At 40.8% G+C, this 14577-nt stretch overlaps 2 protein-coding genes across 2 annotated transcripts; one reads left to right on the top strand and one right to left on the bottom strand.

Annotated features, from left to right (window-relative positions):
- The first annotated feature begins 1132 nt into the window (after positions 1 to 1132).
- LOC108710162 (beta-1,3-galactosyltransferase 2) lies at positions 1133 to 3316 on the top strand. Its single transcript, XM_018251316.2, has one exon. It carries the CDS (start codon positions 1200 to 1202, stop codon positions 2259 to 2261), a length of 1062 nt encoding a protein of 353 aa, XP_018106805.1. The 5' UTR covers positions 1133 to 1199; the 3' UTR covers positions 2262 to 3316.
- A 4127-nt stretch (positions 3317 to 7443) lies between these two features.
- LOC108710163 (beta-1,3-galactosyltransferase 1) lies at positions 7444 to 11743 on the bottom strand. The gene is made up of 2 exons (XM_018251317.2): positions 11702 to 11743; positions 7444 to 8598 (listed from the first exon to the last, which is right to left on the bottom strand). Exons 1-2 carry the CDS (start codon positions 11741 to 11743, stop codon positions 7444 to 7446), a joined length of 1197 nt encoding a protein of 398 aa, XP_018106806.2.
- Between the last annotated feature and the right edge of the window lie 2834 nt (positions 11744 to 14577).

The following is a 14577-nucleotide window of genomic DNA, read 5'->3' as shown; positions in this document are numbered from 1 at the left end:
TAAACCAGTTTTTCTCACTGCACTTTATTATTACCAGTTATTGGCTTCCTCTGGATAAATGTAAGAGTCTCCCCAACAACTGGTGTTTTGGCACCCCTAGTGGAGTCTGGGGTACAACTCCTGGAGGAACTTCTCTGTGAAGTAGATAACTCAGATAATAAAAGATGCCACTTCACCCAGGTTTCTAGGGTCAGTTTGACCAAGGCAGCATTATAATTTAACCAGTATGGTTCTGATAAAATAATCACAGACCACCAGCTCAGCAGTCTAAGTTGATGTGAGAACCTCTGGCTGTACCTACTTGCTGGGAAGATTGAGGTCATACAATGGAGTACTGGCTTGTGAGAATCATACACCCAGGTGTGGACACATTGTCCTTACATTGCTAAGAAGTGCAAAGTGGCCAAATCTGCTGGTGCAGAGACTAAAACAACCACTGCTGCGACTTTCAGATGGTCTTGTAGCCTCAGTTATCTGCTGTTCAGATGTTTGACCATTGGTTTCTAGCTGCAGTTAATTGGCCTGTTGTTGGTGCTTTAAACCTTCGACCATTATTCCACTTTCAAGAGTAACTTTTCTTTAAGTAAACAATAGGCTCATACATTTAAGAGTATTTTGAGAATTTCTATCCACATCCAAACACTGTATTTGCTGAAACTGGTGTTGGTAAAGTTAAAGCAGGCAGGGGTCAGGGACACCAAATTGCAAATTCAAACCAGTTTTTGGCACCGCATTTTATTATTCGCAAAGGGTCAAACAACAGACAAACAAAATTACCTTCACTGTGAGGTCTGAACAGGATTTCCTCCACCCCAAACAACTTAGGCACAATACCTTAGGATCCCCCAGCTCCTCCTCTTTAGAAAGAAACCTTCTCTCTATCCAAGGAATTCACAGAATGAGAAACCAGACTTCTCCCAGGCATAAGAGCCAGATAGGTTTGCCACCTTTTCTGAAAAAAAAATACCGTCCTTCCTATATATTTATCTTTTTTCCCTATTAATAACATTGGGATCAACCATCATTTTTACTGGCCAGGCCAGTAAAATACCCGCCAGCAGTGACGTAACTACTGGGGGAGCAGGGGGTGCAATTGGGCCAGGGCCCACACCCCCGCAGAGCCCCCGGCAGTCAAGCGCCCACTTCAGCGGAGGGTGGTGGGCGGGGCCCGGCTGCATGGCCCGCACCTTGAAGTTAGAATGGCTTTTGGCTGTAAATTTTGGAGGTACTGTAAAACTGTTGTCCCCATTATATTCTCATTTTCTGCATTCTACTTCTACATTACAAGGAGAGATCATCATCATATCTCATCTACTTCACCAAACTCTCTGGAACTCAAGCTACAACCAAACAATCCAGAACTCAAGCCACAACCAACTGAGAGCCCTGGTTTGCCCTTACCTTTGTCTACAACAAGACACCCATTGACACCCCCTTATCCTTATCCTTATAAGTTCCTCCTGAATCCACAAGAAAAATGTCAGAAGCTGAAGCCCTTCCTTGTTTTACTTGTGATCGGAGACAGTCATGATGCCAACACACGATTAACCATTCGGGAAACCTGGGGAAATGAAAGTAACTACAGAGATGTTGCTGTGGTCACTGTTTTCCTGGTTGGTTTCTTTTCTGATAATATGGAGAGTAATCAGAAACTGTTAGAAGAGGAAATGAAGACCTATGGGGACATAGTACAGCAGGACTTTATGGATACCTATTATAATCTGACTCTTAAAACCCTAATGGGCATGGAGTGGATTTCTAAATATTGTCCTGGTGTCAGTTATGTAATGAAGATCAACAGTGATATGTTTCTCAATGTGGAATATCTTGTCCAACAACTGCTGCAACCAGGATTACCAGTCCATCAGAACTACATTACAGGATATATTATAGCCAACTCAAGTCCTTTAAGGAGCAAGGAATACAAGTGGTATGTCCCCAAAGAAGTGTATCCTAATGACACCTATCCCCCATATCCCGCTGGTCCTGGTTATGTCTTCTCTGCTGATATGGCAAAAAAGATTTATGATGTTGCTCAGACAATTAGGGTTGTGCCAATGGAGGATGCCTTTGTGGGAATGTGTTTGTATGAACTGAAGATCCCACTCACTGACCCACCTCCTAATATATTTAATGGGGACAGGATAGATTACGACCTCTGCCAGTTTAACAAGTTGATCACAGTGCACCATTATGCGGGAGATGAACTGCGGAGAGTATGGACGGACTTCTGGACTCAGAGATCAGGGTGCAAGGACTAAAGACTGATATAGTATGGGGTCAGTGTTACATCTAAGAAGCGACTTTGGAAATAATGTTCCACATATAAATAAAATGGGAAATATTTCATGGATGACCTTTATCCAGTATATAGGACAAAAAAACAGGATTTATTATCTGTTCTCATTTATTTACATAGTGTGGACATGTTTACCCAACATTTCTCAGAAATTACCAATCATTCACATCAGTCCCTGCCCCAGTGGCACTTACAGTCTAAGGTCCCCAATCAGACCGGGGTCAATTTTATTAGAAGTCAATGAACCTGCCTGTACGTGACTGGAAGGAAACAGGAGGAATCACACGTAGGGAGGGCTACAAACTCTGTGTAGATGGCTCCCAGGTTGAAATCAGACTCAAAAACTAAACAGTACAAGATTGTGATGCTAAACACAAATCTACAGAGCCCATGTATTGGGTTTAATTTTATGGGTCAGACATCACAAAATAGTGTCTACGTAGAATATCTTCCCCCATAAAATATAATGTGCCGCCCTTATGAGTAGTCAAGGACCACAGATGAGACCCTTGTAATCCTGGATCTGGCTCATTGCTGACAAAAACATCAGTAGGTCCAATTTCCTTTATGTACCATTGCAATGGCTAAAACATGATACAAATGACCCCTCCCCATGAAAAATACCCCCTTTGCTCCGTCGTTCCCTCTGACAATCTGGTTTGTTTGGGTCTATGAACCAAGAAACCTTTTCTGCTTTCTACAGTGGGAGCCTTATATCGCGATCGAAGAGATTGTAGACATATAGAACATTAATTAATTGTTACTGGTGTTAATAGTATGATTTCTTATTATTAATTGTTATTATTACATCATTATTCAAGTATTACCTGTATAAACCTGCAAACCTGAAGCGACAAATAAAATTCACATTTACTGCACACAATTGTGTGAATCAGCAATACCAACACACTGCAGATCCTGAGAACTTCTTTAAGACATATATTTGCACCAATTCAACAAAGTTACAAATCACCATTTTTTAAACCCATTAGATAGATGTTAACGTCGTATATAGTCTGATTGGCTCACTTGAATATGGCTCAGACTACTGAATATTCATACCTTAAGCTGGCCATAGACGCAAAGATCCGATCGTACGAATCATGGATTCGTACGATTTTCGGACCATGTGTGGAGAGTCCCGACATTTTTCGTCCGGCGGAGATCGGTCGTTTGGTCGAACGGACAAGTTAGAAAATTTCTGTCGGCTGCCGATAATATTCCTGCGTGTATTGCCGATCGTACGATTTTCAGTGGGAGACTGTCACTAGCTTTGGTTGGACATAGATATTGTACGATTGCTGTCAGGGGTAGAACATTACTGATCTGTTCTTTAACTAATCTGACTGATAAGACTTTGATCTGAATGGTTAGTGGAGGATCGGGAGATGGGAAAGTCCGATCGTACGTTGATTCGTACGATCGGATCTTTGCGTCTATGGCCAGCTTTAGTAATGTGTCTTGGTCAGAGGTTACACAAATGTGAAGGTATAAATAGGACTCCTTATAAGGAAAACAAAGTCCTGCTAAAATGTTTAAACCTTACAAGGCTCAAATGATCAACCAATGATGCTTTGTAAGACACCGACCCTCACTCTGACGGCCTTATTTATCAAAATCCAAATCTTTATTTAAAAAAGTCCGACCAACTATTTATTAAAAAAGCATGATTTAATCAGATTGGGGGGAAAAATGATATAAAATCAAGTGAAAATCTGAATTGCTCAATTTTTTCTGGCTTTTTCCTGAAAAATTTTTGCCTGAAAATTGCAAAATAGTCGGTAGTGATGGGCGAATTCGTGGCGTTTTGCTTCCAGCAAAATTTGCAAAATGGCAAAAAATTTGCGAAATGGCGCTGGCGTCTTTTTTTTGACGCTGCGTCCGTTTTTGGCGAAATTGCATTTTTTTGACATTACATTTTTTGTTGATGCCGCCGAATTTCCGCGGCGGTTTTGAGAATTTATTCACCTACGCCGAATCGCGGGAATTCACCGCAAATTTGCACCTGGCGAATACATTTTCCCATCACTAATAGATTTTTAGGCTTATTCCAGCTCGGACCACAGAATCTTCCAAATAGTACAGGGACCTCTCCCATTGACTTCCCTAGGTCTGAGATGACGGATTTTCAGATTTTGCTTTATGCAGCATTGCTCTTTAATAAATCCCGAAAAATATGATTTTTGTTTTTCACAAAAAATTCGGATTCAATAGTAAAAAATTCTAATTTTTTGAGTTTTTGGCATTAAAACGTAAACAAATAACCCCTTTAGTGTGTATTGTGTATCCCTGCCAAAAAGGATAGGAAATAGAATTAGTCAGACTAGCATATATTGATTCCTCCATGTAAACATAAATTGTCCATTTTTTTTTAGATATTTTCCCCCCAATATGACTGTACATTGTGCAATTTTTTTAGGGATGCACCAAATCCAGGATTCTGTTCAGTATTCAGCCAGGATTTGTCCTTTTTCTGCAGGATTCAGACTTGGCGAATGCTTGTGCCTGGCTGAGCCGAATCTGAATCTTTAATACCATGTGACTTTTCGTCACAAAACAAGGAAGGAAAAAAATGTTTCAATGCTTGGCTCTCTTTTTCCCTCCCGCTCGCTGATTTACATATGCAAATTAGGGGTCGGATTCGATTAGGTATTCGACCATATCTTTCAAAAAGGAGTCGGGGGTTCGGCCGAATCCAAAATAGCGGATTTGGTGCATCCTTACAATTTTTACAATATTTTTTTTAGGCAAAAGAAAAGTTTTAGTTAATTAATTTACATGTATTTATTGTTTATAAAAAATAGCCACGAATATCCTGTAAATGATATCTTTATGAATAGCGCTTAGTGGTGTCATCAGTTATAATTGGTGCCTAGTGATGTCATTTGTGTCACGTGACTCTGAAATGTATTATACTGGGAAGTATTGCTTGCTATGATATTTACATTATACTTTGTATATATGGGCTTTCACTTCTGAGAAATGTTTCTGAGCAACTTGCTGATTATCTATAGAGGATGTACATTTATCACTTGCTGATGCCACTGTAGCTTTAAGTAGATCCAACTTGCTCTCCTTAAGCCCCATACAATAAAGTTCTATTGCTGGTACCCAGGGCCGCCATTGGGGGGGCTTGACTGTGCTGCAGTTTTTGAAATAGCCTCCTGAAGTCCCAAACCGCCGAAATCCCGAAGTCACAAAAAGAGCCAAAGCTGCAAAAAGACCTGAAGTGACGGAAAAAGCTGATCTTGAAGTCCTGAAGCCGCAAAAAGACCCAAAGTCATGTAAACAGCTGAACTTGAAGTCACGAGTTCAATTCTACTGAACACCGATAGTGTTGAGTAGAAGGTTTCTTGCTTTGAATCCTATTCACATTGAGTGATTGAGAATCCCTATTGGTAATTACATAATGTGTACAGTGACCCAGAGTGTCCAAATTGTGTACAGCATGAACAACCACAACATCAACCATCTTACAATATAAAAATAAAACACAATTTATTAATCTATATCATAATATACCAGCACCATTAAAAATACCCAAATACATTAAAAATATTGACAATGCAGATTACGTTTGAGGGGCCCTGATATAACTCAATGTTTGTTGAAATAATACATTCGTCCATGTAATTATGAAACAGGTATGGGATCTGTTATCCAGAAACCTGTTATCTAGAAAGCTCAGAATTATGGAATAAACTCCATTTTATCCAAAACATCCAAATTTTTAAAAGTGATTCCTTTTTCTCTGTAATAATAAAACAGTAGCTTGTACTGTATAATTAATCCTTATTGGAAGCAAAACCAGCCTATTGGGTTTATTTAATGTTAATATGATTTTCTAGTAGATTTAAAGGACAAGGAAAGTCTAAAATAGAATAAGGCTAGCAATGCTGTATTTTGTATACTAGACATAAACATGAACTCACTGCACCACAAGCCTAATCAAACAAATAATTTATGCTTTCAAAGTTGGCCACATGGGGTCACCATCTTGTAACTTTGTTATACATCTTTGCCAGACCAAGACTGTGCACACGCTCAGTGGGGTCTGGGCTGCTTAGGGATCGTCATAAATGATCAAAACGGGACAAGTCAAATAATATCTGCAAGAAGCCGATACAGCAAGACTGATTAATAATCAGAATATACAGACTGCACTGGCTCCTGTGTTGTCATGTAATCTAATGTGGATTTTATGGTTTTTGTATTGTTTAATACAAACTTTCTCCAACTCTGCAGAACCAGTGGCTGCAGCAAAATAATCCTTCAAATAGAATCCCATGAGCGCCATGATCTTTGTCCCTGCAGCTGCAGTTGGAAACAGTAAAGAAGATGTAAAATCAAAAATAAAATCCAATACAAATCTCTACACAGTCGCCGACTGCTCTACAGGGAAACAAACAAAGCTGCTTGAGTTCTGCATGGCTGGGAAGTAAGGCGGGGGCTCCCCCTGCTGTTCATAAGTATGATTGTTTCCCTGCTCAGCAGTTAGGGACCGTCTAACAATTCCTATCCACAGCAGTAAATAAAGGGAGAATTTCACTGCATACAGTCATGTTTCTTATAAAAATGGTACACATTTTTTAATTAAAGTATATTGGAGATAGATTTCTTTTTCATTAAAGAAAGTAAAAATGCGATTTTATTTTTTTGCCTTTACATGCCCTTTAAGGTATGAAATTATGGAAATATCGTTATCCAGAACCCCCCAGGTCCCCAGCATTCTGGCTAACAGGTCCCATACCTGTATTCCCAATGTCAAAAAATATCCATCCCGATTTTGTTAGGCATTGAGGTATGATGTTTTAAGTTGTACATCTCAAACTCTGTCCACTCTGTAATCCAAAATCAAAACGTAAAGCGGTGTGAGCAATTGTGCACAGACGTAAAGGTGAATTAACATGAGTTGAAATGCAGCATTCAATTGTGTTTGGCATGTAATTCCTTCAGGACATCAAAACAGTAGTTAATCCCATATGTTTCCACTCCAGCGCCATTTAATACCTTGCATGCATAAAATTATAGCCGTCTCTGTGTTGTACTGACGGTGTATTAATGAAGAAGAGAAAGCCACATTTGTGGTTAAACAGTCGTCGAGGTGCGGTTACTGCAGAGTAATTAGTGTTACAATGAAGTCTTTAGTCCTTGCACCCTGATCTCTGAGTCCAGAAGTCCGTCCATACTCTCCGCAGTTCATCTCCCGCATAATGGTGCACTGTGATCAACTTGTTAAACTGGCAGAGATCGTAATCTATCCTTTCCCCATTAAATATATTAGGAGGTGGGTCAGTGAGTGGGATCTTCAGTTCATACAAACAGATCCCCATAAAGGAATCCTCCATTGGCACTGCCCTAATTGTCTGAGCAACATCATAAACCTTTTTTGCCATATCAGCAGAGAAGACATAACCAGGACCAGCGGGATATGGGGGATAGGTGTCATTAGGATACACTTCCATAGGGACATACCACTTGTATTCCTTGTCTCTTATAGGACCTGTTTTGGCTATAATATATCCTGTAATGTAGTTCTGATGGACTGGTAATCCTGGTTGCAGGAGGTGGTGGACAAGATAGTCCACATTGAGAAACATATCACTGTCGATCTTCATTACATAACTGGCACCAGGACAATATTTAGAAATCCACTCCATGCCCATTAGGGTTTTAAGAGTCAAATTATAATAGGTATCCATAAAGTCCTGCTGTACTATGTCCCCATAGGTCTTCATTTCCTCCTCTAACAGTTTCTGATTACTCTCCATATTAAAATGAGGGACACCAATAAGGAAAACAGTGACCACAGCAACATCTCTGTAGTTACTTTCATTTCCCCAGGTTTCCCGAATGGTTAAACGTGTGTTGGCATCATAGCTCTCTCCGATCACAAGTAAAACAAGGAAGGGCTTCTGCTTCTGGCATTTTTCTTCCAGATTCAGGAGGAACCGATAAGGATAAGGGGGTACTAATGGGTGTCTAGTAGACAAAAGTAAGGTCAAACCAGGGCTCTCGGTTGGCTGTAACTTGAGTTCTGTATTGTTTGGTTGTGGCTTGAGTTCCAGAGAGTTTGGTGAAGGAGATGAGATATGAACATGATCTCTCCTTGTAATGTAGAAGTAGAATGTAGAAAATGAGAATATAGTGAGGACTGAAATTTTACAGTACCTCCAAAATGTATGGCCAGCAGCCATTCTAACATCAAGATGATGCAGTGTGGAGAAGAGCAGAGAACATAGGTCAAATGTGTGAATCACAGCGAGAGTATTGCATATGCAAATGATTTTAGAATTATTCTGAATATCAATGTATCTGAAACAGATTTATATTTTCTATTCCAGATAATGGAATGTGTTCCAGGTTCTGGGCCTGACAACATGCAATGCATTGACTAATCAGCCTTCTAAGTAAAAAGACATCACATAGAACATCTATGGAAATATTTATTACACTATCTTGTGGAACAACGTCATCCTTTAGAGAAAGCTTGCCCATAAAACACCAGGCACCACTGCCTGATTGAGTATATAGTTATACCCTTCCTCTAAATCGCCGGAGGGATGGCACTTGGAGCACTTCATTTTCCGAAGTTGCCTCACAAGGAAATTTCGGGCAACTTCGGAAAACGAAGCCTTCCGAGTGCCATCCCGCCGGCAATTTAGATTCTAGCTGGCGGGGAGGCAGTTCGGGGAGATTAGTCGCCCGAAGAAGAGATTTGTTGCCGGGCAACTAATCTCCCTGAATCTTCTCGTCTGTCTTTGCACTAAAAGTTTAGTTTTTTTGGTTTCTAACAAGGAAGCTTCTAATTTGTTAACTCCTGCCATTATGTTAGCATATTTTAGCCCAAAATCTCCTTCGTTTTTTATAATATCTAGTTCCACCTGGATGAGTTGGATTTGTTCATCCAATTGGGTAAGTTTGTTCTCTTCCTCTACTATGAGTAAGTTTGTAAGGTGGATAAAAATGGTGTTATGCGAAAAGTGCAGTGAATGATGGTGTAACTGTAAGAATGTTTGTTATGTGTATGTATGATTTTTTAATGTTCAAAATTATAGTGTTAAAGGTGCATTTACAGGGTTTGGCCACAAGAGGGCAGTAGGTTTCGGCCACTAGAGGGAGCTAAAGGGAAGGAAAATAGTATAAATAGGGTTAAACAACCCCGGGCAGGGCCACCATCAGAAATCGCAGGGCCCCATACGACAAAATTTCCTGGGCCCCCTGGGCTGCGCCCACCAAAAGCCCCACCTACAGGTCCACCCTCCCCACCCCACAGGTCCACCCCCCACCACCAAAAAAATATTGGTGGCTAGGGTTCCCACATGTTAATAAAAAAATATTGGTGGTGAGGGCCCCCCCATTAAAAAAAAAACTTGTGGTCAGGGCCCCCCCATTAAAAAATATTGGTGGCTAGGACCCCACACCAGGAAAAAAATCGGTGGCCAGGTACCCCCCCCCCAAGTTATAAGAAAATTGGTGGCCAGGGCCCCCCTTAAACATCCATTTAGAAAAATTTGCCCCCCCCCCCCCCAGAAGTTTATAAAAAAATTGGTGCCCACCACACAACAGGGACCACAAAGGGTTACCTTTAGGGGGGCCCTGGCATGTTACACTTACTTCATTAGTGAGGCCCACCTGCTGTCAGTGAGCTGCCAAGAACAGAAGGGAGGAGGGGAGCACAGATGGCTGCATCTTCTTCCAGTAACAGCATTTTCTTCCCTTATTGGTCACAGAATTTCAAGTCCTGGTAAAGCTGCATGTTGATTGGATGAGCTGGAGGAGAAGTTCAAACCTCAGCTATCCAATCCCTGAGCAGCTCAACCGGGACTTAAACTTAGTGACCAATAAGAGGAAGTAATGGACAGAAGATACCTCCCCTTGTGCTCCTGCCTTCCCTAAGTCAGCAGCTCTCAGAAAGCAGGGGGCCCAGCTAATCAAGTAAGTGCGACGTGGCCAGGCCCCCTTTACTCTCAGGGCCCCCTACAGCTCTCTTTCCCCTGTCCCCCCCTGATGGCTGCCCTGCTTGGGGGTGCCAAATGTTAGGCACCCCCAAGTGAATGTATTGACTTACCTGAAACCCCAGGCTGGTGCTCCTATCAACAGAAAACTGCACCGGCCCGGGGTTATACCAGTGAGCACCACCGAGCGATCCTCTTCCGTCTTCCTCTTGCTTCAAATTTCCCGGGGCAGGCGAATACACAATTGAACGAAATAGCCAACTTTTTAGCTAAAGTTTGGCTTTTTAATCTAATGCTCATGCGCAGTCGCACGAAAAAAGAGGAAGATGGAAGACGATCGCTCGTGGTGCTCACTGGTATAACCCCGGGACTTTGCAGTTTTCTGCTGATAGGAGCACCAACCCGGGGTTTCAGGTAAGTCAATACAATCACTTGGGGGTGCCTAACATTTGGCACCCCCAAGTGCAAGACGACTTTCCTTCTCCTTTAAAGCATCATTCACTTGAAGTAACTAAATTGCATTCTTGCCTGTTCTTTTTTACCTAGGACCTTGACAAAGACTCAATTAATATAGTGCTGCTACTCCAGCAACTTTACTTGAAACTTAGCAGTTACTCACGTTAAAAAAAAAACGAAACAAATTTATTACCAGCGTCTCCCTTATTCACTCCATATACTGAGGAAAGGTTTTGGCTCCATCTTGTGACTTCAGATAAAAAAAAGAGCATCTCACAAACCTGGAGATCACAGCAATTAAATATACATTTATTTTGATATTCAAGTGAATTTATTTGAGAGACGTATTGCCTGGCAATATAGACATATAGTAATATTCTTCAGTCATCATAAACAATATAGCTGATAAACTTACCTCTCAAGATCAACAAATAAAGAATCTACAGGAAACTGGTCATACAAGGTCCAGGACCTACTGGGTTTAATCCCAGTGTCTCGCCAGCCCGGTCTGACCTTGCCTCCAAAAGAGCAAATGCTTACCATACCTAGACCAGTCATTGCTATTTGTATTTACTATTTCAACTTTGCAAGAAAACGCACACTAGAAAGAAAAGGTAAGAAAGTTCTTATATGTCAAGGCTTTTCTATTCTGCTGTCCTAAAAATGCATGGAATTTACTACAATATGCCACATTTTATTTAACTTAAACATTGAGTCGGTTATTTATTAAACTCTGGCTTTTTGGGGCAAAACTTGAATTTTTCGTGTTTTTTTTTTTTTTTCTAAAAAAACCCTGAATTTTTCTAGATTTAGTAAAACCCGATGCTGCCTGGATCTGAACATCAGACACCTCAGACCTTCCAAGATTGTGTATAAGTCAATGGCAGAGGTCCTTATCCTAATTGGAAGTTATCATGGTCTGCACTGGGCTTAGGCCGAAAACCCAATTATTTCAGACTTTTAGAGAGAAAAAACAAAAAAAACTTACATTCGATACGATTTTTTCGGGGTTTTCCCTGAACTGATTCATTCGAGCTTATTAAATATTAAATAAGGTCAAATCGGGAATGGGAATTTGGTCGTGGTTTTTTTTATTAAAATAATGAGATAAATTCGGATTTTAGTAAGTTGGCACTCACCTATCTGTCCAAAGTAAAGATTTTTCTGGCTTCGGGAAATGCATAACATTTTGTGAACCAGCTGGAAAAGACAACGATATCTTTAGTTCTTTCTTAAGGAAAAAAAGTGAAGTCACGGATTTTGTTTCATTTTCAACAACAAATGTCTTTATTCCATGGACATTTCTGTCATCAGACTTTTAAAAAAAAATGGCTAACAGGTGGGACCTATTCTTAAAATATAATGAACCCCCTGATAATGATCTTCCCTTGCAGTGTGATACTTGGAAAGCGGTGAATCGATGTGATAGTACTACTTGTAGAATTAGGACAACAAAATAATATTTGGAGCAAAACGTATATTCAACATAAAATTACCTGCAAGTTAGTAAAAAAAACTCAATAGTATTAGAAAACAAAACGGTAGCATATTAGAGTGGAGTGTGAACAAGACACAATTCCATCTACAATGTAACAAGCCAACTAGTTCAGGTAATTGTTGCAACAATGACATAGGGGGCAGGACAGGCGATCATTGATTGGCTGATCACCATGTCATTCACTTCAATGTCCTATACCAATTTTCTAATTTGGAAATCTGGACAGGCACTTTTCACCTGGACAGCCCGGTTTTTGGAAGGGCTGCCTGGGTGAAGAGTGCCTGTCCAGATTTCCAAATTAGGAAATCCGGACAGGTGGCGACCCTATGAGTGGGTCTGGGTCAGTGAGGCCCTCTGAGTTTTATCCTGGTGTCCCACTGGCCTAGTCCGACCCTGGATAGGAGTAGTGAAAATATTTTTGGAAAGTTTTGGGAAAATGTGTCTCTTGGATGAAGAGGACATCAACTTCCAACTGACTATACTGATGAAAAGCCATAGATCTAAACTATAAGATAGTTACACGGTGGTATTACTTGCCTTCTAGGATACAACATATATATAAAACCTCAAATGGCATTTGCTGGCGATGTAACAGAGAGAAAGGCACCTTATAGCATATCTTTTGGACATGTTACCTTTTAAGACCTTTTTGGGAAGAGGTTTGCTCACTATCTAGCCAAATCCTCGGGGTCACCATACCAGGATAACATTTCTACTTAGCAATGTGAGTGCTCCCACAACCCCTCTTTTGTATTTACCATATCAGCAGACCCTATTATATGTACTGTTATTCCACAACCCACAACCAGTTGCAACTTTTAATTTAGGCCCCAGCTACTGAACCCAGCAAAACTTTTAATACCTTGGCACTGGAAAACGACATATGTCCCCACCATTAAAGACTGGTTTAATAAAATCACAGAAACCTGCAGGTTTGAGGAAATGTCGACTTCTAACCCAGATCAGTTTACAAAATTTTCTGCAGTCTGGATAAGATGTTTTTTGTTCAAAGAAACAGACCAATACAAAGCAAAAGTAGAGGGAAGAGGGGGGGTTACCAATACCCCGCTGCACCTAATCATCTATTGACCTATCTTTTCCACTCTAACTTCCCGCCCCAATCACTTCACTACTTTAATCCCCGCAATACACAAGACTCTACTGTAGAGGGCAGCAACATAACGGAACCAATATACTCCAAGGAACGCTCACTCTGAGGGGCAAATTCACTAACAATCGTAGTTTCGCCAGGCGCAACTTCGCCGCGATTCGCCGCACTTCGCCAGGCGTAGTTTCGCCAGCGCTCCGCAAATTCACTAAAATCCGAAGTTGCGCTCAGGGGTAGCGTAAGGTTGCAAAGTTGCGCTAGCGTTGATTCGCTATGTAAAGCAAAGTTACGCTAGCGAAGGCTAATTTGCATACGGCGCCAAATTCAAATTTCAATGGAGGAATACGTATCTGCACTACAAATGCCTAGAAAACCTTCAAATCTGCAAATAAAAATTTTATTTTGCCCTACACATGTGCCCACTGTCTAGGTAAGTTGCCATGAGTCAGGAAATGTAGGGGGGAAGGAGGGGAGCCCCAAAAAAAATTTTGATCTTTTTCAGCCTATCACCCATAATGTAGAAAACCCGCCAGCGTTTTTTGGGACTTAGAAAAAATTTTGACTTTATATGAAACAATCCCTATCTACTCTATTGCGCTTCGCCAGGTCTGAGGTGGCGAAGGAAGTCTAGCGTAAAAGGTAGCATTCAGTACACTGCGCAAGTTAGTGAATTTGCGTAGTTACATCGCTAGCGAAAATTCGCCAGGCGTAAGGGTGCGAAGTAACAATAGCGAAACTACGCCAGCGTTCGTTAGAGAATTTGCGCAGTAACGAAAATGCCAAACGCTAGCGAATTAACGCTAGCGTTCGGCGCTTCGGCGCTTAGTGAATTTGCCCCTGAGAGTACAATCTTCTTAGATGACAAATATTTCTTGTATTTGAATGTATAAGGAATACTAAATGTATAAAGTTACATTTTACTATTGCATGTTAGTTTGAATTGTAAATGCATTTCTGGCTTTGTATTGTTGGAAGTTTACAATAAAGCTCTTTGAAAATGTAAAAATTAAATAAATAAAAGCCATAGATCATTTCAAGGGGGAGTTCAAACCTCTATGTGTTTATGTAATTCAGACCATAATTCATAATTCTAAATCAGCAGTGAGCAAAGTACACCACCGCACTTCACTCCACTACAATCCCATAATAACTGATGGCATCCCAGCAAAACAAGTAAAGTGTGTGGAAAAAGAAACATAGATTGTAAATGTGTCGGTGCCTGGCAAAGGTGACCAGTAGGGGAGTCTCCTGGTTGGAC

This window comes from Xenopus laevis, chromosome 3L, assembly GCF_017654675.1.
Source record: "Xenopus laevis strain J_2021 chromosome 3L, Xenopus_laevis_v10.1, whole genome shotgun sequence".
Lineage (NCBI taxonomy): Eukaryota > Metazoa > Chordata > Amphibia > Anura > Pipidae > Xenopus > Xenopus laevis.
The sequence above is the reverse complement of the archived record's forward strand: the minus strand, read 5'-3'. Positions and strand labels throughout refer to the sequence as shown.

Bases quoted from the DNA above. Each gene is read 5' to 3' on its own strand.
- LOC108710163 (XM_018251317.2), bottom strand. From the start codon at position 11,743: ATGAATCAGTTCAGGGAAAACCCCGAAAAAATCGTATCGAAT. The intron at 8,599-11,701 runs GTAAGTTTTTTT...ATTGATATTCAG, and splicing joins CCGAAAAAATCGTATCGAAT to AATAATTCTAAAATCATTTG.
- LOC108710162 (XM_018251316.2), top strand. From the start codon at position 1,200: ATGGCTTTTGGCTGTAAATTTTGGAGGTACTGTAAAACTGTTGTCCCC.